Genomic DNA, 21,530 nt, shown 5'->3' on the forward strand with positions numbered 1-21,530 from the left:
GGCTGAAACTGTGCCCTTTTCAAAGTTGTAAGAGGTCAAAAAGTAAAGCAAAAAACAGATAAAATGTTAAGATAACAGATAAAAGTAAAGCAGATAACAGATTCACATGCAGTTTCTAAGTTTATTCAGTGTAAGATCACTTCAGCTGTGTTTGATTCCGTTGTCTCTGTCAGCATGTTTGATTTCTTTTCTTCTTTAACAATGTAAAAATTATTCCCTTAGTTATAAAAAGTCAGGAAGGGGAGATGCCCCCCTCACCCTGCCTAAAGAACAACTACAAAGCTCCCCCAGAAGCCGTGTGTGGGTGGAAGTGTCAGCTCTGTCACACAGACAGCCACGCCGGAGTGGCCGCAGTCCACCCCTGTTACCGCAGCCACGGCACAACCAGCACGGCAGCTCCTGGGCCCCGTGCCCACCTCCAGCCCCACCAACACCCCTTCTCCCTCCCAGCCAGCCTGGGCAGAGCCCACTCATGTCCAGCTAAATGCACCATCCCACAGGAGAGTGGCACCCACGGTCCCCAGCTGGTGGGGGCAGCACAAGTAGCACCAAGACCGTGGGGATTGCAGGGTCCGCGAGCCCAGGCTGGGTGGAGTGGAGCAGCAAGCTAAAGAGCCAAGACAGCTGCTGGCAATACAGGGGCTGCCTGTTCCTGACCCAACGGCCTGGCTTCAGTTTCGTGGAATTGCCTCATCTGTAGAATGAAATCCTGCCTTCGTCTGCCAGTCTCTTGATAACGCTGAACTCCACGTCGGCGTCGTGGACCCTCGTCCTGCGAAAGGCTCCGGCCCAGCGGTTTTCCTCCCAGTAGTGGTGCCAGTTCCCTTCCCTGTCTGCTCCGAAGCCAAACACGGAGACCTGTGCACATGGCAGCAGGAGCCGGGGCTGTGTGGGCACCGGGGCAGCCCGGGAGCCCACGGATGGGCAGAGCAGGGGCGGTGCGGGCACGGGGCCCTCGCTGTGCTCACCTGCTGGCAGGTGTGCAGGGCAAAGAGCAGCACCGTGAAGCCGGTGGAGGGGTAGCGCCCGTGATGCTGCGTCCACTTGTCGTGGATGTACTTGAGGAATGCTGGGCTCAGGATCAACACCTGAGTGGGGAGTGGAGGAGCCGTCAGCTGCTCTCACGCTGGAGTAGGACAGCCCAGCAGCCCCAGGCAGTGCACCACCAGCTCTGCCCCAGGGAGCTGGAGCCCACAGGGCCCTTACCTTGTTTCTGTCAGCCTTGATGAACTGTTTAACTCTCACATACGTGCTGCAAAAGCAAAAGCAAGTGGTGAGCAGGTGGCACTGCCGCTGCTGGGGCTGCCCCTTTGTTCTCAGAGGGTGTCTGTGTCCACCTGCACCCCGCCCCCTGGCACCCCCAGCCCCTCTGGCTGCCCCAGCAGCACTGCCTGGTCTGGCTCTAGGAAGGGACACATTAAACCATGGCCCCACAGGGGGGACTCCCTCTTACAGGGGTATGGGACTGCAGGCTGTCTGAACCCTGTGGGGACAGCTCAGTGTCCACTACCCAAACTGCAGTGCAGAGGGATGCTAACACATGCACCCAGCACCCTCTGTCCCACCAGGGCTGTGCTGCCAGGGCTCCAGTGAGGGACCAGGGCCCCCCTCTGTCTCATCCAGAGGGTCTCCAGGACAAGAGATGCCATCCCCCAAAGCTGACACACCGTGTGACCTCTCCAGTGGAGAAGGCACTGGTCACCCACTGCAGGTCCAGGGGCTTGAAGGGGACAAGGACAAGGTGGATGCCAGGCCCAAGGTTCACTGCACTCTCTGGGTACATGAAGTGATGGGTTGTTCTCGTGCCAACATCCAGCTCAAAGCCAGCAATCTTTGCTCTGTTCATCCTAAAGGACAGCAGGATGGTGTGTCCCAAAAGGAAGGTGCATGGTCCCAGGTTCCCGGTCCCACCAGGCAGGGGCAGCAGGTCACCCTGGCCAGCAGCAAAGAGGGCATGGGTGACACAGAGTGTGTGCCCCAGAATGGAGGGCTCGAGGGAGCAGGGTTAGCAGCCACCCCAATCACAGGGTTTGTGTTTTCAGCAGCATGGCGGGGGCGTGCCAGGGTCCTGGGAAGACAGGGAGAGACCAAGTCCCTTCAGGTCACCCACCTTAGCACCCAGTCATGAGCATCAATTAGCTGCCCGTGGCTGGAGCCCTTCAGCAGCCCCGAGTTCCCCACCACTGCACAAGTCCTGCAGCCAGGGGAGTCCCGCACGTCACCGGTCGGGGCTCGGAGGACGCTGAAGAGTTGCCGAATTATGGCCTGGAGCTGGACACCATGCATGGGACCCTGCAGGGTCTAGGGGAGCAAGCAGAGTGACATGCAGCATTAACCCCCACCAGTAACCCAGAGAGAGACAGAGCCCCACCCCTCCTAGCAGAGCCCTGGGAAAGCACCGAGAAAGCAGATGGGGTATTAGGAAAAGGGTACAGGGAGGGGCAAGGGGGAGGAAAAGCTGAGCGGGGATCTCTGCACACGCTTCATCCCAATCATGCAAAACAGACTGAGGGAACCTGGAAGAGCACTCCTGCCCACGGCCCCACTCACCAGCCACCACTGAAGCACATCTGCAGAGAGCTCCTGGGCTGCCCCCGTCAGCAGGGGCCCTACGGCTGCCTCGTAGCGCTCGTGGAACCAGGCGGAGCTGTTGGCTCTGGGGGGGCAGCGGGCACCGGGGCTGTGCAGGAGGGAGGGAGCCCAGGGGACAGGGCCGAGGCCGTCCGTGAGGGCTCGGAAACATTGCCACAGGGCCAGCAGCAGGCACAGGGCCAGCACCACCTTAGTGCGCCTCTGGTTCAGCATCCTGCGTGCCACCTGCAGTGAGACGTCACAGAGACCGCTGGCAGAGGCACCACAGGAGCCCTTCTCACCCACCCTCCCTGCCCAAGCCTCCCGGGACACCCCTTGGCTGCTCATCCACCCTGAGGGACCTGGAATAGCCTGGGTTTTGTTTCATTTTCAAACTGCTCAAAGGCATTGTTGCTGTGCTCTGCCACTGCCACCAAGTTACTTAGGGCTGGCTGGCAGCACGTGCTGTAGGAGGGGCTGCTCTCTGCCTGCAACACTTTTAGGGTCTGCAAGCTGAACAAGCTCCGAAGCATCATCGCCCTGGCCACAAGGCAAACCCCGCCTTGCCGTCGGAGCAAGTGCCACCCGCCCCAAGTGTGTCTGCAGTGGGGCCCCTCCCCAGCACGCACCTCCCCAGTAGGGAGAGGAGCCCCGGGGGCTCTGCCCCAGCTGGGCACACTCCACGGGCACTGAAGCATTGCCAGGAAGAACATTTCTGGTCTCTATCTAAAAGCACTCATGTAAATTTAGAGGGAAAAGGGTTTTCTTGTCCTCAGGGAGTTCATGAAGTGCTCAGTGAGTTAGGACTTTGCTCCTGTGGGCTAAGGCAAGAGCAGAGAGCAGAGCTTCATGCACAGCCTTCATCCCAGGCTCAGAAGAGAACACAGCAGGTTTATGGAGGTGTCCCCTGGGAAAGCTGAAGGAAAGAAAACTCCTCCTGTCCTCATAGGAGCACCCTGTACCTCCCCCAGTTGCCTGGGTGGGACCATGTATCGTGGTCCACGGACCATGTGCCACGGTTCCATTTCTCCACATGAACCATTTTCTGCAGCTCCTGCAGCGTGGATGTCCCTGCTCACTGTGGTGCCCAAGCTGCTGCACTCAAATCTGACCCCAAGGACGTGCCCTAGACAGCAAAACTGCTGCCCCAGGAGATCCAGGCAACAGCAGAGATGGAACAGGATGGGGGAATTTGCATCATGCCAGGTGGTTGCAGCAGGTTGTGCTGCCTTTGTCCTTCCCAAAAGACACCGAACCGTCACCTCATATTGAAAGGGAAAGCACAAACAAGTCATCACCAGCACTCCGGAAACCCAGATGTGGGTTCTGTCAGGCAGGAAGTTGCCATGAAATGCCAGTTGTTCTCCCCTCAGGCTCAGGGGAACCCTGACAGTCCTGGCACCTTCTCTGCTGGCAGTCACAGGTCCTTGTGACTCACTCTTTTGCCCTCCTGCAAACAGCCACAGCATTTGCCGTGGTGGAGGCAAAGAGCATCCATCTGATGTGCTGGTCAGGCCAGGCACCAGCAGTCCCTGGGCTGGTTCAGGCACTTGTGGAGCCTCAGGGATTTTCAAGCCACAGCTCCTGGAGGAGTGGGAGTGGGCAGGGGCTGCTTGACCAGCACCAGCAGCTCCAACAAGCCCAGAGCCAGGGGACCCAGCCCTGGGAATATTTCATGCAGTTTGTTGCAGTCACCCGTGACTGGGACCGCAGGGCTCTGGACAGGCAGAGCTGAGTGGCCTCATCTCCCTGCCTGTGCCCCTGTACAGCCCCTGCCCCACAGATGGGACCCCTCCACCTGCACCCCCACCACCATGGCAGCTCAAATGACCCCACTACCCCTGTGTCCAGAGGTGCCCTGGCCTTGGAGTTCCCCAGCCCAGAGACCTCAGTCAGAAGCCACCGTGCCCCAGCCGTGTGGCCCCTGCACTGGGCTGCACTCAGTGCCCACAGCCCTGTCTGCTCCCACTCAGCCCCAAGGAACACTGCCAGGAGCTCCACAGTCCCACAGCAGGGAAAGAGCCTCTCCTGGTGTCACGACCTCTTGGTTCCCAGCCAGTTCCCCAGGACCCCCTCACCTCCGTGGAGGAAGCGCCGCTGAGCAGGGTGATGCTTCCGACCTCGGTGGCCTCTGCAGGGCTCGCTGCAAGAGCAACAATGCCACGGGAAGAGGAAGTGTTGCCCCATGACGTGGGGGAGAACAGCAAGTGGCACAGGGAGGTCAGGGCTGCTGTCCCTTCTCCAGCAGTACCTACCACTGGCATCCTGGCACGGCCCCTCCACACAGCCCTGCACCGTGGCAGCTGCTGGTCCCGCTGGGGATGGATGCCCTGGCCATGTTCCCAGGGCCACATCAGGAAATCAATCATCTAAAAGTTCCTCTGAAGGTGGGAGAAGCTGCTTCTGAGTGGAACTGCCCTCCTGCCCCTGTGTGTCCTGCTGGGGTGGCTCACTGACACCAGCAACATGGAGCTCTCAGCAGCCTTGTGCATTCAGCACCTCACCAGGTTTTCTTTTGCTGGATGGATCCCTGGATCCATCTTTTGCTGGATGGGATTTTGGCTCAGAGAGGACAGAGAAGGACTGTGAAATGTGCCTTGGCAATTAGAAAAACACAACCAATGAAAAAGTAGTGCAAGCTGAACTGTAGGTAATTTTATCCAAGGGGAGGTCAACAAGGCCTGGCTTTACAAGGTTTGGTGCCTGAGGTTTGGTGCAAAGACAAAGGATCTAGAAATTCAAACTAGAGCAGCCCTGTCAGTATTTATTGGTGACAGGCTCAAAGGGCCTTTGCACCACTTCTGGGGAGCCAGGCACTAGAGGGGCACATTTTCTGGCTCACACACAGAGTGAAACGTGTAGGCATGGGGCAGCAGAGCACACCAGGGCTGCTCTGTGCATGGGGCTGAGGCAGGAGCACCCCTGTGGAGCCTGTGGGCTGCTGTGTTCTCGCCTTTCAGCTGGCTGAGAGATTCTCCGAGACAGCCCAGAGGAGGGGTGGGCTGGGGGATGAGTGCTGGGGCAGCAGAAGTGAGTGCAGATGGTAGCTTGGAGAATTGCACTTTAAGCAGCTGATCAGATCTTCCTTCTTGAATTAAAGCAGCTCCTACTCGCTGAGCACGTGAACAAATGAGGCCGGGAAGACACCTTGCCTCTGGGGTTGTCCTTCAATCCACCCTTTCTGTGGGGAGATGTGAAGGAAAAGGAGTGGTGAGCACAGCACAGGGGGGTGAGGAACTGGACCCACAACAGTCATGGGACAGAGGCAGGAAATGTCTGGAGAGGGGATCACGTGCACCCAAGTGCGGGTTACACACCCAGGTTGACTCACCCACCAGTTGCTGTCCTCCTTTCCAGACACCACCAGGACCTCTCCTGTGTGGAAGGTCAGCTCATCCTCCCGGTCGGCATCGCAGTCATAGAGAGCACGAACCCTGCAGAGCGGCCGTCGCTTCTGCCAGGACAGGACATCGTCAGACACAAACTGAAATGGGGCCACTGTCCTCACCCCAAAGGCCCTGGCAAAGGTGTGAAGAGCAAGGATGAGAGACTGGGAGATTTCCTGTGCAGAGAGGAGTGCAGAGGGAGCAGATCATCTGCTGGGAGTTTGGGTGGGACAGGGGCTCCTTCTGCTGGAGTATCCTGGCAGAGGCAGCTGCTCCTCTGCCCCAAGGCTGTGCCAGTGCAGGGCACAGGGTCCCCGTTCTCTCAGGGCAGGTGTGTGTGAGGAGTCAGCAGTGATGCTCACCACAGCCCCAAGACCAAGCAACCCAAGCAAGGTGTGCCCAGTGAAAGGGCTCTACCTCTGCATTATCATCAGCATTCCCAGCACTTGGCAGGGGGATGTCAGTGCCAGGGAATCACGGAAATGCAGGAAGGAGAAGTTGCTGGGGCCAACAGCAGCTCAGGTCAAAACCAAAGGGGATAAATACTGGCAGATGTGGGAGCTGAGCTGATCCTGGCCACCTACCAAACTGCTCCTCTGAGGACGTGGGACATCCCAAGCATGGCCAGAACATGGATCTGGCTCCTGGAGGGCTTGGTGTGAGCCAGGCTGTTCTACTTTGCTGGGGCCAGATGTGCAGAGGGGGTCCAAGGCTGTCAGGGTACCTAAAACACAACCAAGCTGGTTCATCTGCTCATACCTTTCATCACAGGTGGACAACAGCAACCACCACTGTCAGGCAACACAGTGCAACATGGTCCTGTGGGATGGTACAGTGTGGGCAGCACAGCCCCCATCAGTCTGGGAGCTGGGAAAGGGGAGGGACTGGGGACAGGGGAGGGACTGGGGACAGTACAAAGCAGGGATCAGTGCTAGGTCAGACGAGACAGCACAAGCCAGCCTTGGACCCTGAGGAGCAGAGGCTCAGAGGGCAACCCAGGGCACCAGACAAGCCCTCCCACCCTGTTGGGGCCCAGCTCCCTCCCAGAGCCCCCTGGCCAGGCTGCAGCTCACCCTGCCAGCCCCCACAGCACCCTGCCACAGCCTCTCACCTGGCTTTGCCTGCTGGGGAGGGGGTGGAGGTGGGTGGGAGGGGGGCAGTGGCACCTCCAGTCCGTGTAGGTGGGCGGCTGGCGAGGGGCAGGTGTCCGGCCACCCGTCCTGGGGCGCTGCCTCTGCTGCCTCTGGCCTGGGGACAGCGGCAGGGGGGTGGTAGCAGCTCTGGGAACGGGCAGATCCCCTCTTCTCAGGACCCATCTGGGCGAGGGGATTGCAGGTTAGATGAGGGTGTACAGCTGGGAGGAGCACCCGCTCCAGCGCAGGGAGCGAGGCCGCAGCCGCGCTCACAGCCCCAGCCCAGCCCCCCTCAGCACCTCACCTTCTCATCCAGGTCTTCGTCACTCTCAAACATGTCATCCTGGCCCAGCCACCACTCGTGTTCCACGTGGGGGTTGAATTGATTGCTCTGGGCCTGCAGCAGCTGGGGCACAGAGGAGCTCCCTGAGGACCCACCAGACCCCTATCCGACCACCCACCCAGCAGGGCAACCTCTGCAGTGCTCCCCAGAAGGAATGGGCCATTGCCAAGGCCTCCAAATGCACAAATCAGGACGTGGAAAAGCCAAGCCTGGACTTGCTGAGGGGATGCACAGCCCCAGCACAGATCCAAATCCCCCTGCGTGATGCAACCCCTGCCTGGCCTGTCCTAAACTGCCCTGCCCCGAGGGACCCTGTAGGGCCAGCACCCAGCCTCACTCCTCTGCATCCCACACTGGCACTGGAGGTGCTGAGGGGCACGGGTGGCCCTGTGGACACGTCCACATGGGTGTGGGTCCCCCCCTGCTCTCTGCTGCTGGGATGTGTCCTGAAACAGGAGGGGTGGTGAGACAGTGCCTTACCAGCTTTTCACACAGGGGGTGTCTCATCCTCCTGGCAACATCCAGGGCCGTCTCTCCTGCTCTGTTAGCTGGGGGGGAAGAGGCACCCTGAGGCCCATGAGCCCATGCTGTGCTCAGTGAAACAAAGAGCTGTGCTTTTTTTTGGGATATGTAGTAAAATAAGCCTAAAAGAAGGGCCAGCCTATACCAAAAAGCAGAACAAAGGCTCAAACTGTTGAAGGATGGTGGTGGGAAGATGAAGAGCACAGGAGCTGAGACACACAAATAAGGAGAGAATGGAGTAGGAGTAAATCGATGGCTTGCAGAGGTGAGACAGGACAGAGAGGACAGAGGGACAGAAGAGCCTCATTGCCAGAGCCTCGAGGCTACAAAACCAGAGGAGACCATAGGGAAGCATCCCCTGTCCTCTGTGTCACCACAGGGACCAGTGTGTGTGTCCTGATGCCTGATGGACACCCAGGTCCCTGTGGTGTGTGAGAGCAAGGGCAAACAAGCCACAACCATTTTACATCGGTTTGACTTAAAATGCAACTCCTCCCACTGCTTGGAGGTATGAGGGTGGGACCTGTGATGGTGTTGCTGTAATGCAAAACCCCTCCTTGCAGAGCAGCAGCACGACACTGGCTGGGAGGGGAAGGTGGGAAAAGGGAACAGCAAGAGGTCTGTACCCAAAGGGACTGCAGAGCATCCCCAGACCAGTGGTGGGACCTGCACTGTGGATTCGGGGTTCTTGAAGTGCCAGTGTTAATAAAGGTGGATCAGGCCCAACTGTGCCCAGCATGGCCAAGGCAGTGAGAAACGTGGCTGCCAAATCACTGTGCAGTTGGGGGACACACACCCAGCTCCTGCTGGTCTCTTTGTCCTCCAAGGGGCTGCTCCTGTGCTGCCTGGAATGGGAAATGGGATCATCACAGGAGTATCCCAAGAGGCAAAGCTGAGCACACCTGCCGGCTCGGCTGACACCTCACAGTGGGAACACTTGTGCCTTCCCATTTCACCAACAACCCCAGTTTTTAAGCTCACTTCTGTGATGTGAAGAGGAGATTTAAGTGCAATATAAATGGTTGGGCCTGTGATCTGAGCACCAGAGCACCAGCAGACACCGTCTCAGAACCAGTGCTTTGACAGTCCTCCTGCCTGTGCTCCAGCATGGAAGTGTTGGCTTTGGAAATGAGTTCAGTGCCTGTTTTGGCTTCTGCTGTGCATGTGCTGTGTGTGGCAGAGCAGCTCAGGCAGTGTTTACCTCGCTGGACTCTGCCAGCTTGGTGAGCCCACCCCTGTGCAGTCCTACCAGCAAGGGGGACAGTGAAAGTGGGGCAGAGGCACAAGCTCCCTGGGCCAGAGTTTACTCCCTGGGGAGCAGAGGAGAGCATCCCCTGCTCACAGCTGGAGAGCTAAGCCACTGCTTCTGTCCCAGGCTGTCGAGAGCAGGACCTGTGAGATGTGGTCACCCCACTCACGGAGGGCCACGTGCACCCCAAAGCAGTCTGTGAGTGCTGCTGAGCCTGGAGGGCCAGCCCAGAGCAGCGTCAGAGCAGGGCACCTCGCTGGACACGGGAAGAGCCTGGAGCTCATGCTGTCCCCCTGGGGGCTGAGCTCCCCACCAGCACTGCCCTCGACCTGCCCACAGCCACGGCCAGGAGCTCCGAGCACTCCAGCAGACCACGAGAGTGTTTCCAGAGAAGAGCTGGGCAGACACTCTGTGTGTGCCACTCACTGATGGCGATGCTGGCTCCGGCCCTCAGCAGCAGCGTGGCACACTCAGGCCTGTTGTGGGAGCGGCAGTAGTGCAGCGCCGTGTTCCCCTCCGCCGTCTGCCGCGCCAGGCTCCTGCTGCAGCACGGGGGGACGGCGTCAGCACCTCTAGGAAGAGCCACCAGCCCCAGCAAACACTGCCTGGTGCTAGCACACGTGTCCTGCTTCCCATCTCACCTGGAGAACAGGTGGTCATCCCCATTGTCACACCTCAGCCCACGGGGGACAAGGGAACCCCTCTGATCTAGGGGTAGTTACCCCAAGCCCTACCTGAGACTTGTTTTCCCTGCTGATTTTTCTCTTCTTTTGGGAGCATTTTGGAGAAGATCATCGGTCTTGCACCTTTCAATAAAGTCAGCCATGACAAGCTGACTGGCTGGGATGAACTTACCTGTTCTGGACAAGAAAATCAACAATATGCAGAGAGGTTTGAACAGACAAAAGCACTGCCAGGTGGAGAATCGTCTCCCCAGGTTCCTATGACCAAGAAGAACAGAGCAAGGATGAGACAGAGTCTGCCTGCTGTGTCCTTTGGGGCTGTCCTGACACATTTAAAATCCCAGAGATGAGTAAGTTTAACGGTCTCTTCAGAGGCCACCAAGGCTGGTGAGAACCTGGTATAAATAGTGAGCTCATGGCTTCATGAAGAAGAACCAATCACCCCCTTTTCACATTTAGAAACCATGGCAATCAAAGGTAACAACTTTTGTCCCCAGGCCACCAACTGAACTCTGCCAAGCCCAGGAACTCAGCAGAGCCCTGGGGTGTGCAACAGCTGCTCCCTGCAGATCTGCTTTGTCCCGACGTGTCCCAGTGCTTCTTGCTCACTGCAGCATTTTGCTCCTTTGCTTTGAGGACCCCCATCAGCAGCAAGCCTGCAGCTCTGGGGATTCCCTAAATTCCTAACAAACACCACTCTCTTCTTCCACTTACAGCAGTGACCCACACTGTGGTTTTGCAGGAAAAAATGCTGCCCTGGTTTTTCAGCCTACAGTAAGGCTTGGATGGCCTGAGAAAATCCACTCAGAAGTTTACAGGTAAATCTCAGTAACAAATTGGCCTTGGAAAAGCCTTGGCCTTGTGGTTTTGACTCCAGCCCCCTCCACACACAGCACAAGGAGGGTTGTGGGGTCACAGCCAGAAAATCCTTCCTCTGCCGTGACATTCCTCGCCCTGCTTGAGTCTGCCTGTTGCTCCCAGCTCATAGAGAGCACCATTTTCATCAGAAAACTGTTCCCTCCCAGGCACAGGGACCCTCGTGGACAGGCTGGAGAGCAAAGCTGTTTGAAATACAGGCCTGTGGGGTGGGTGGCTGTACCTGCAGAGGGGCCAGCACAGGCTCGCCCAAGTCCATGTTCTGTGCATATGCTTGGAGCAAAGAAAGCATGTCCTTGTTCTTCACAGCTCCTGGGAGAGTGGAGAATCGAACAGGAGGGCTCTTCTTGGCATATTTCTTCTCGACATATTTGGAAATGATGAAATTCTTCCGAGAGGCCCTTGCAGAGAGCAACCAGATGGGAGTCAGGGGCCACAGATCAACCCAGCAAGCCCGTCAGGCCCCCCTCCCTCCTCTCCCTCCGCCCCAGCCACCTTCCCTCTCTCTCCTTCAGCCCTGCCAGGCAATTTAGCACCAAACTCCTTTGCATCATCATTCATAACAACTCTCACAGAGCACTCTGGTTTACTTAAAGCTTCCCCTCTGCAGTTACATAATTAAAGAGGACCTTGACTTTCATGCACTTAAAGCCCTTGGGGCTGAGGACTCCTGAACACACTGTGAGAAGCCAGAACTATCCCCCTGTCTTTCCCTCTTAGGGGGCAAAGGAGTGCTCCAAACAGAAAAAGTCACTGTGCAGAGTGAGCTGCTTTGCACCATGCACGTCCCTGGCACCCATCCCACTGAGCCCTCCTGCCCTGCTGATGTGCAGCCAGGGCCACCCTGCTCTGCAGCTCCACTTCGGTTCTAAATTTTCCCTTCTTGCCTTCTCCTTTCCAACACCGGCTCCTCAACCCTTGTCCTGACCTCGAGGCCAATCCTTGAGCTGTCCTGCTGGCTTTTCCTCACTCGCCTTCTCTCCTTTATCAAACTTTTCCAGCTAAGCTTGATGAAACTGCTCCTGAAGGGAAGTGATGGACTCGGGAGGAGCCTGAGCAGTGCCACGGTGCTGGTCACTGCAGGGAGCACTCTGCACTGTGTGCTCAGGAGTATCTAACCTCCCACAGAAAAACAGCTCTTGCAGAGCCACTCACATGTCACTGTGAAGAGTGGGCTTCCAGGACAGGTTGTGCAGATTTGCTTCCATGACACTGTTGAAGCCGGAGTTGCCGATGTTCCTCGCCAGCTGCAAAAGAGCCAAGGAGGAGGTGCCATGGGACACACAGCAGCCCAGGAGAGGCAGCTCCAGGTCGAGATCCTGGCCAGGTATCAAGGGGATGTCAAGGGGTGCCAGGCTGTGTGTGCCCAATGACTGGAGCTCTGCTCTGCCTCCTGCTGCTGAGAACTCCCAGTGCCAGCAGTGCAACCAACCCCAGAGTCGACCCCTGGGCTCAGAGCTGGGCAAGAAACGATCCCTGCAAAAAGCCCCTTCTCCCGCCCTGCTCCCCAGCAGCAGCTCCAGTCACAGCCTGACTAAACCCATGAGCACTGAGGGCATTGAAGCAGCCCCATGCACAATCTCCAAGCCCCCATCTGCCCCATGCTGTGCCCTGCCCCAGTTCAAGCTTGGCCCTGCCCCACAGCTCCCCTGCACTGCGGGACACAGATGGGAAAAGGGGACTGAGAGGGATGGGTGACCCAAAAACAGCAAAATGACTCCCTCCCCTCCTCCTTGAAGATCACAATTCCTGACACAATAACCACTAAGCCCTGGGAATTACAGGTGGGTATGGATCAGTTTAACAGGTGAAAAAACCCCACAGAATTCACTTAGTTTTAGAGAGGCCCCAGCAGAAGCAAGAGAGGCTTGAGCACAGAGCACTCTGGCAGCATCCTACCAGCAATTCAGAGGTTGCCAGCTTGTGCAGAGACAGCGACTGGACACGGGAGAGGTGCACACCCATCTCCCTGTGAACCCCCGAGCACTCCCTGCAGATCAGGATGCCCAAGTTCACGGAGACCCAAGAGGGATCTGCAGGGACAAGACCACAGGGCCTGTGTTGCATCTCTTGCCTCTGCTCCCTGCTGGCCCCCCAGCACCCCGTGGCACAAGCTCCCGGGCAGGGCAGAGGGGAGAAGCACGACCCCAGGTGCCTGTGGATTTTCAGGAGCTGGATGCTGTTGGGGCAGGGCAGAGCATTGCCTGGCCATGGGGGAGGAAGCACGGGGGGCAGGGGGAGCCCCAGGACCATGGGCTGGCTGTCACCTGGGGCAGAGCAGTCGCAGCACTCCCTGTTCCCAGGCACGGCTCTGAGCTCCTCGATGATGGCCCGGCTCAGCTCCTCGTGGCTGCTCTGCCCTCCACCCTGGGCCTTGCTGAAGGCCACGTTCAGTGCCCCCTCCTTGCTGTTGCTGAGGATGGACACCCAGCTGCAAGGGCAGGGAGCAGGTTAGGAGCAGGGTCCCATGGGTAGTTCCCCCAGAGAGACTGGGCACAGTCAGGATGCAAAGGGCGTCAGCCAAGGGGCTGCCCCATGCTGCTCAGTGAGCCAACAACCCAGCTCGTCACCGGAGCCAGGGCAGTGGGTTTTGGTGCTGGCAGTACTCACATGACACAGTCCTGCTCATCCTCGGCCCGGAAGCGGAACGTGCGGTTGTCTGAAACACACAGAGCCCCCCTGACACCCTGCTGGTCCTGCAGAGCCTTCAGGGCAAGGCACAACACCATGAGCTGGGCTCAGCAGACCTGGGAGCAACCTCCAGCCCAGGCAGCTGGGCTGACAGCCCCCAGTGCACCCCAAGCAAAGGGACCCGCTCCTGTACCAGGAAGGAGGGATACTGGAGTTGGTTTAATTGCAGCCCAGGAACTACAGCTGTGTGGTTTCCAGGCACCCTGCACTGCCCCACAACAGTGTTTTGTGTCTCACCCCCCGTGTGTGCATCACTGCTCCTGAGCAGAGCTGCCTCCTGACACAATTTCCCCATGGTAATCCCTCAAGCTGGCCCGGAACTGCAGAGCCTCCCCTCATCCCTGAACACACCGCTTCTCTGAGTCCCAAGCACCGCCCCAGCTTCAGGCCCTTCCCAAAGGATCCATAGGGCAGGTGGCAGCACTCACGGGAAACCAGATCGAAGCATTTCTTGTCATCCACGTTTGGCTTCAGCTGGCAGGTCAGTAAATTAAGCTGGGCTGGGGGGCGGCTGAGCTGCAAGCAGAATGAGCACTTCAGGGCTGTGGTGCTGTGGGGACAAGCACCACCTGGCTCTGGAGACAGACACAGGACTGCCTCATGCCCAGCACTTTGTCTTTGGCTGAGCTCTCAGGAGTAATGCAAGAAATAGGGACACAGACCTCTTCTTTCTCAACAGCCACCCCGTGCTTGAAGCCAGGTCCCCAAGCTCATCCCTCTCCATGCACAGACAAGGATGTCCTGTGTTTGTCTAACACTCTCTGGGTTGCAGGGACATCAGTGTCAAGAGAAAAGCTCCCGTGCCAGGGCAGTCCACAGGGTAAGCAGCAGGCACGAGGGCCCTGACAAGCCCCAGGAAGCCACTGGAGTGCCCATCAGCAACAGGCTCTGCAGGACCTGAGGGGCAGGCAGCAGCTCCCAGTAGGAGCAGAGTGGAAGAAGCAGTTCCTACCATGCTGTGAGAGATGGTCAGGTAGCCATTGCTGATGGTGCATTTCCTCTTCTGCCAGACTTTCCTCAACCTGGAAGTGAGTGGGGGTGAACTGAAGGCAGCTCTCAGCAGACACAGCTGAGCTCCCACACACCGGCTCTGTGTGCTCTGAGCTGGGAAGGAGCTGTCGTGGCACAAGGCAGGTTGGTCTGGATGGGCAGCTCCCCGTGCTGCTGGGGTGGTGATGCAGGAGCAGAAGGGCAGTCAGGGCAGCAGGACCTGCTGGCAGAGCGTGCAGCCTTTGCAGAGTCCTCAGCAAACATCCAAACCCTTCAGCTCCAAACTGACCCCAGGCTGCTGTGCCTGCAACCAGGGCTCACTGTCACACAGGGGAGAGGTGGGAGAGATACACCACAGGGTGAGGAGGTGCCTGTGGTGAAGGAGACTCCTGAGGTCATTATTTTCTGTACAGTTTCAGGTATTTCTAGGGTACTTCACAGTCCTTTCCAGGTATGCAAATCTCTCAGCATAAGACCCCTGTGATTCCGAGCAAGCATTCCGGTGGGAGATGATCCGCTTTTCAAAGACAGTGGAGTGCTTTCCAGGCAGGGAAGAGTGCCTGCTGGCTCTCTACCCGCTGGCCCACAGTGCCCTCTCCAACACTCATGCTGTGTCTAAGTCACCCCACATTTCTGCTCCTTCCCCTAATTCTCACCATCAGAGATCTGAACCCAGTACTGTGAGGGCAGAGGAGTCTGAAAGGAAAAGGTCGGGCTGGGGAGGATGGGAAGGGAGAAGAGAACATAAAACCTCACCAGGACCGTATATAAATCCCCATGGCACCCCTGAGCATCTCCCACCCAGGAGGGTGGAGGGCTCAGGTCTCCTCATGCTGGAGCAGAGGCGATGGAGGAGGTTCTGGAAAGCAATGAGTGCCTGGGAGAGAGGGAGAGGCACCGACCCTTCCTGTCTCTGCCTTGATAAAGGAGAGATGCACAAGATTTCAGGGTGTTGGATGAAGGCAGTAGGATCCCTGTTGGAGGGAAAGCCAGCTGGTTCTGGCTTCTCACAGTGTGTGCAGGACCTGCATGGTTTGAGAGGGCATTGCTCAGCTTCAGGGGAGAGGAGTGTCCTCAGAGCTGAAAGATGGACACAGCCTGCTTGGAGCTTTGTGTTGAAAGCTGTTGGAGGCTGGGGCAGTGTCAAGCACACCTTCATGAGCACCTGTCCTGCTCCTCACCCTGTGGCCAGGGGAAGGAGGTTGGTTTCAATGGCTCTAATCTGGCCCCAGGTCACCAAAGTACAACTGAAAGGGTAATGTTGATCCAACTCACCCATGGCTTTTCTTGAGGAGGGTCCCTGACCTCTCGGTGCCGTTCTGCTTGTTCCCTTGCAGCTGGTGCACGTTGTGTCCTGCCTGCCTTTTCCCAGGGTCCTGGCAGAAGCAGAGAAATAGCAGCAAGGCCCTACCCCAACAAAACCACTGCCAACCAAGAGTGTGGCCTCCCAGGACTGCCCTGTGCTCGCCCAGAGCACACCAGAAACCCCACCCGCAGCTTTTGGTATCAGCGGGCAGACATTCCATAGGCAGCTGCTGTGCCGTGAAGGATCAGACCGTACCTCTCTCTGCTCCAGCTGTGATGCCATTTCCAGCTGATGCCGACGGCAGCAGAGCTGCTGCTTCGCCTCGTCCTGCCTGACCTTTATCTGAGAGGCACTGGAGCACAGCGAGCCTCTCAAGTGGCAGCAGGAGGATCCTGACTCAGCTTTCCAACCCCTCCTCCCGGGTGCAGCAGAGGTGCCCGCACTCCACCCTCTGCCCTCGCTGACTCCTCGGTGTGGGGGACTCCCTGAGCCCCATTCCTGCCGTGGGAGGTTCTGCTCGTCCCCTGCAGAGCCTTGGAATGTGGTATGTGAGGAGGGAGGCAGGCACGTCCCAGCGCTCCAGCAATGAGACCACAGGGTGCAGTCTGCATTTTCCTGTGAAAGCAGCTGTTTGCAGTGTAAAAGCGTCCAAGAGCCCGAAGGTCACGCTGTAGTGGCTGTTAGATATTCTTTTTTTTTTTTTTGTCCCTCTTGGTAGCATCAGGAATCTAAAAAATTAAAAGGTCTTCAAGTCAGCAAAAGCTGATAGACCTTGGCACTGGAGTGTGCCCCTGAAGCAGAGCCTGGGGGTTTGTCTGCATGATAGATGTGTAAGATGCTGCTTGCTCTGCTCAGTTACCTCGTTCTGGGGTGGTGCCTCCCCTCTTTTTGTTATTTACATAATGACTTTTAATGTGAATGGTTGCAAATTACAGAACAAGCAGGGTAACATACCTGGAGCAGGCTGATTCAGGCAGAGCAGCAGATGCCCAGAGGAGACCTGCACTACAGGACCAGGAGAAATGGGTACAGGTGATGGTGATACAGGATTTGCATGAGGACCATACCCCAAACCTCTGCAAGTCTGGAGCGTGGAGGAGGATGAACAAACTGGAAGGGAGGTCTAGAAATGCTGGGAAACCAACATCAACGCTGTGCTGTACTGGAAGGACACCCTAGCCCCTGGGACATGAGTGCTCAGACTGCCTCTGGAAGCCTTGCCACTTGGAAGAACTTCCTCCTGTCTCCAGGGCTGACAGAATGCAAAACCAAACGCTAAAGGTCTCAAGGCTTACAGGACCTGCCCCCAAGGAAACACATTGGATTGGCAACAGCTGGCGTGGAAAGCTGAGAGCACAGATGAAAAATCTGGCAATCTGCAGAGCAGCTGGAGATTTGGCAGAGGAATAGGCTTGTGCCTCCTTGGTACCCATGTTTGTGCTTGTTCCTTCTGCTCTGTGGCCTGGGGGAGGGCTCTGTACTTCTCCCACTCCCAGAGATGGCTGTATTTTACCCCTCCGTGCACCACAGTGCAACAGGAATTAATGAATAATAGATGGGAAGAGTTGCAGAAATCCTCAGTTCTTCTTTTGCAGAGGAAGAGGAGGCTTTGGGATAGACATCCCTGCTCTCCAGCCTGCTCCTGCTCAGCTGCACCCACCTTCAGATGGATACTCACACTCTGCAGCTCTGGGATGAGCCTCTCTGTAAACTTGTTAAGTGAGTTCCTGCTCACCTCCTGCAGGCTGTTGGCAGTGGCCTTGCAGCAGCCCGTGTGGCTGGAGAAGGCAGAGCTGGTGGGTGAACTGAAGCCCTCCTGTGTCTCCTGCTCACTGAGCTGAGGATGGAGGTGGGGCAGCAGGAAGGGAAAGTGCCAGCAGGAGCTGTGCTCTCATCAGGTCTTGGAGGGGTCTGGGGTCAGCAGGAAGGGCAGGGATGAGCCCCCTACCCTCCCCCTGAGTGTGCACACACAGACACACAACCTGCACGCCCCAGGGACAATTATAAACTGAAATATTCTGAGGAAGCCTGAGGCAGACACACTTTTGTGAGTCTCAGGGAGCCCCAGCCTGGTGGTATGGTGGGAAACACGGCTGAGCATGGCTGAAAGAGCCAAGGGGCTGTTTTGGGGGTGTGCTGGGGTGCACTGAGTTTGTTTGCATGGACCAGTCACTGCTGGAGTGCACCAGGTGTGCTGGGATGCACTGGGCACTGCTGGGGGGGACTGGGGACTGCTTGTGAAGGCAGAAAAACTGGGGGTGACGCAGCACTGTCACACCCCAGGGCCTCGCTGTAGCCCCAAGCAGGTGCATGACTGAGCCCTTTGCAGACTATTTCACCCCCACTTCACAGCCCAGGGGTCCCCTGGGGGAGAGAGAGCTCCCTGTTTGCCATTCTGGGGACCCAACCTGTGGCTACTCTGGCCCCCCCAGGGGAGCACCTTGCCTGCCCCACACTCACTCCTGGCTTCACGTCCAACCAGAGTCCTCACCTCCTTCATACCCACCTGCTCTCCTCTGCCAGACAGTTTCCTCTCCAGAACCTACTCCATTCCTGCCCCATTCAAAAGGCAATCAGGCAGGTAGGTGCCTTTGCTAGAAAACCCCACTGTCAGTTAATTTCTTTGGAAATGCAGCTGTCCCACTGAGCATCATCTCCTGCACCAGGATGAGACCTCTCAGCAGGAATCCATCTCGTCCAAACCCTGGGTGAAACACCTCCACTTGAAATCAGGTCACATCAGGGCTTGTCTGTACAGATAACAGGAGCCTTGGGGCACCAGAGACAACGCTGAGAGCAAGTCTCATCTAATTTACATCAGCCCAGCACCAAACACAGATTCGTGACCCCAGGCTGTCCCAGCGCTGCCCTCGCTGCTGTGCTGCCCAGGAGGAAGGGTGAGGGGGCAGTGAGGACTGCAGGCAGCAGCTTGTGCCCCAGCTCCAGAAAGCAGCTACAAAACACAAACAGCATCAGAGAGAGCAGCCAAGGAGCTTTTATTCCTGAGGAAATGAAGACCCAAGATGAAACAAACCTGACTCCAACACAGCACATGCAGGAAAAGCTGTTAAGCAGCTTGTAAGGAGTTACAACCAGACAGTCCATGTTAACCACACCCAGAGCCAACTCCAACACCACGAGTTGTTCCTGTGCTCTTGGCACAGCAGGAAGCTTGTGGCTACCTTGTTTCTGTCATCTTTCTCCCTGCAGAGCTCCATTCAAAGGTCTTTCAGGTCCTACCTCCACGAGGACCCCACACCAGACCTGCTCTCCCCCTGTACACTGTTTGAACTCTCCAGGCAAAGGTCTGGTAAATGCCAGGTGTTGTCGAGCCAGGGCATGGATGGCTCTGCATGTCCCCATCTCTGCCAGAATCACCCTCAATGGCCAGAGCTGGTTTCAGCTGCCATGTCTGTGCCCAGTAGATTCCCATTTCCCACCCTCCCACTCCAGTCCCAAAATGGATATTTTTTCCCAAAGCTGTAACTCTTCCAAGGACTTTGCCTAATTTAGCAGGTTGGTCACTTGGTTCCTTCGCATCTCATGGGTGTGTAGCATGAAATGTGACTCCCAGAGAAAGGCTGCTTCTGCAGGTCCCTCACTCTGAAGGTTGCCTCTTCACCTGCAGGGTTTCATTAAACTTTCCAGTCCAATCTCAATTCCTGCCATAATCACCCTTGTCTTTGAGTAGTCCTGTGCTGGAGAGCATTTATCCATTGATGATCTTCTCGCTGATGTATCCAGGCATGGTGTAGATCAAAAGAACCAGGAAGATGGTCAGAACAGTGACAATGAACAGCACAATTATATATTTCTTGTACCGTTTCCAGATAAAAAACACAAAGGTCTTCATGGGATTCACAAACCAGTTGAAAGACGTCTTTGGCCGGCTAGAACAGGAAGGGAAGAATAGATAAGCACAGGCTCAATCCAGAGAGCAGCACACTGGCCCCTCTGCTTTGGTGTCCTGCTGCTCTCAGGAATGACCAGCTCTTCCTGCTGCTTCCAGGCAGGATCCCCTGAGGGGCTGCAGTGCCTGTGGGAATGCTGGAGGCAGCAGGACGTGATCCTTGGAACAGCCCCGCGGAGCTGTCCTGCACCCACGTGGCCAAGGGGACAGAGCTGCCCATTGTACAAGCAATGTGATGGCACAGCTGCCTTGAGTATCATCCCAGGATCAGCCCTGGGCCAGCTGCTGCACCAACAGGTCACGTGCACCCACTGGAGCTCTGGGAACCCCGACAGTCCCAGTCCTGCAGACCCCACTCCCAGGACCCAATGACTGCTCTCAGCTTCCTGAGCAGATGCTCCCAGTGTCCATGCAAAGAGCTGCTGAGAACACACACTGCCCATCCATGCTAAAGGTGATAACACTGCAAAGAGCTGCTGAGAACACAGCACTGCCCATCCATGCTAAAGGTGGTAACACAGGTACTCACTTGGGCTTTTCCAGCGGTTCAGGCTCTTTCCGGCCCAAACCAACAGGATTTTTTTCAGCCTCCTCCACAGTCAGCAGCTGGAACTCTGCTTCCACCTTACCCTGGAGGGGGAACATGTCTGAGCCACAGCTGTCTATGTTGCTTCACAGACCAGCCTGCTGACCATCCAGCCTGCCACAACTGGATATTTCTCTCCCATTTCCATTTACAGATGTTCCAAGTTTTTTCTTCATTAGCTCCAGTCTCTTACTTCACAACCAGTGGAAACTGTGGCCTGTTCAGACACCAACTGTTTTGCACCCAAGGCACTGTATTGTAATGAACTCCCCAGCTACCTGGATCTGTCTGCAGCCTCCCACAGTGGCACAGATTAAAACTCACCCTTGGGGACACACAAGCAGGAGTGGGGGGGGTTGGGTGTGTGGTCTGGGGTGTTTCAGTGGGAACACTAAATTGAGGAATACCATTCCTAAAGAGTGATAGCACCCCTTAAGGAGCTCTGCTCTATGGGAAGCTCAGAGGAATATGTGAATTTGGACACCCCTGCATGCCATGGCAGCTGGCACTTCTGGGTAGACCAAGTGCTGGATGTGCAGCAGATGGAAGAATTCTCCAAGACCCTGCACAAGGTGGGTCACTCTGTAGGTTATGTGCATGCAGGACAGGTTGCCATGTCAAGGCAGAGGCAAAGCACTGGCTCAGCAGTGCCAGCACCACACCTTACCGTCAGGAGGTACTTGTTCCAACTGGGGTCTGTGAATTCCACGTCCTCCGGTTTGACTGAGCCGCTCCACTTCTTTTTCTTCTTCTTCTTGGACTCCCTCTCCTCTCTCTCCTCATCCTCCTGATCTTTGAGTTTGATGAAGGGCCACCAGCCCCTCATGCGCTTGTTTCGGAAGAGGGAGAAGCGAGGTGTCGCGTTCTCCTTGGCCATCCTGATGGTGCACTGCTCGGAGCTCTTGGCTGCCCTCACCATGTCATGCAGCTTCAGCTCGATGGAGCCTGGGGGCACAGCGGAGAGAGACTCATGGGGAGACCCTGAGCTCAGCCCCACACAGTATTTGGCCTTCTGTCCCTGCCACACTCCCACGGCCACAAGCAGGTCCCAGCTGCTGCAATGATCTAGCACATTTACAGATGGAGAACCTGCAGCTTTGCATAAGGAAGGGTGAGGGTTAGAGACCGAGAGGCAGAAGCCCCAGGGCTTGTCTCATCTCATCTCTGATGCAGCCACTTTGGTGTGCATGTGGGAGAGTGAGTTATTTTCACTCCTTTACCATGTCCCACCCTGGTCTCCTCACACGTCCGAGCTCATCTTCCTCTCTCATTCCTGCAAATGTC

General features: G+C 56.8%; 3 protein-coding genes across 3 annotated transcripts in view; all 3 read right to left on the reverse strand.

Annotated features, from left to right (window-relative positions):
• Positions 1-470: 470 nt before the first annotated feature.
• On the reverse strand, positions 471-4,661 carry LOC126639140 (CMP-N-acetylneuraminate-beta-galactosamide-alpha-2,3-sialyltransferase 2-like). Its single transcript, XM_050313692.1, has 7 exons — positions 4,650-4,661; positions 2,551-2,817; positions 2,111-2,301; positions 1,668-1,847; positions 1,207-1,252; positions 969-1,088; positions 471-858 (listed from the first exon to the last, which is right to left on the reverse strand). Exons 2-7 carry the CDS (start codon positions 2,803-2,805, stop codon positions 691-693), a joined length of 960 nt encoding a protein of 319 aa, XP_050169649.1. The 5' UTR covers positions 2,806-2,817; positions 4,650-4,661; the 3' UTR covers positions 471-690.
• Positions 4,662-5,132: 471 nt separating this feature from the next.
• LOC126639341 (arf-GAP with SH3 domain, ANK repeat and PH domain-containing protein 2-like) lies at positions 5,133-18,250 on the reverse strand. Its single transcript, XM_050314045.1, has 19 exons — positions 18,242-18,250; positions 17,429-17,587; positions 16,006-16,092; positions 15,720-15,820; positions 14,407-14,476; positions 13,883-13,970; positions 13,374-13,422; positions 13,031-13,194; positions 12,663-12,796; positions 11,919-12,010; positions 10,987-11,164; positions 10,060-10,145; positions 9,631-9,746; positions 7,914-7,981; positions 7,395-7,496; positions 7,069-7,273; positions 6,542-6,681; positions 5,903-6,025; positions 5,133-5,752 (listed from the first exon to the last, which is right to left on the reverse strand). The coding sequence occupies exons 1-19, from the start codon at positions 18,248-18,250 to the stop codon at positions 5,678-5,680; spliced, it is 2,046 nt and encodes a 681-aa protein (XP_050170002.1). The 3' UTR covers positions 5,133-5,677.
• A 908-nt stretch (positions 18,251-19,158) lies between these two features.
• LOC126639299 (fer-1-like protein 4) overlaps positions 19,159-21,530 on the reverse strand; it is a 35,056-nt gene continuing 32,684 nt past the window's right edge. The window contains exons 42-44 of the mRNA XM_050313990.1: positions 20,914-21,191; positions 20,190-20,290; positions 19,159-19,640 (exon numbers count right to left, since the gene is read on the reverse strand). Of these exons, the coding sequence (XP_050169947.1) occupies positions 19,460-19,640; positions 20,190-20,290; positions 20,914-21,191 (560 nt within the window). The 3' untranslated portion in view covers positions 19,159-19,459. The remainder of the gene's footprint in view (positions 19,641-20,189; positions 20,291-20,913; positions 21,192-21,530) is intronic.

Source organism: Myiozetetes cayanensis, unplaced genomic scaffold (assembly GCF_022539395.1).
Source record: "Myiozetetes cayanensis isolate MyiCay16 unplaced genomic scaffold, myiCay2020 scf19, whole genome shotgun sequence".
In the NCBI taxonomy this organism is placed as follows: Eukaryota; Metazoa; Chordata; class Aves; order Passeriformes; family Tyrannidae; genus Myiozetetes; species Myiozetetes cayanensis.

Excerpts from the sequence above, each read along its gene's own strand:
- LOC126639140 (XM_050313692.1), bottom strand. The coding sequence starts at position 2,805 with ATGCTGAACCAGAGGCGCACTAAGGTGGTGCTGGCCCTGTGCCTGCTG. Across the intron at positions 1,848-2,110 it reads GCTCATGACTGGGTGCTAAG|GATGAACAGAGCAAAGATTG; the intron begins GTGGGTGACCTG and ends GCTGTCCTTTAG. Across the intron at positions 1,253-1,667 it reads TCCACTGGAGAGGTCACACG|CACGTATGTGAGAGTTAAAC; the intron begins GTGTGTCAGCTT and ends TTGCTTTTGCAG.
- LOC126639341 (XM_050314045.1), bottom strand. Across the intron at positions 12,011-12,662 it reads TGGCAACCTCTGAATTGCTG|CTGGCGAGGAACATCGGCAA; the intron begins GTAGGATGCTGC and ends GCTCTTTTGCAG. Across the intron at positions 7,274-7,394 it reads ACGAAGACCTGGATGAGAAG|ATGGGTCCTGAGAAGAGGGG; the intron begins GTGAGGTGCTGA and ends CCCCTCGCCCAG.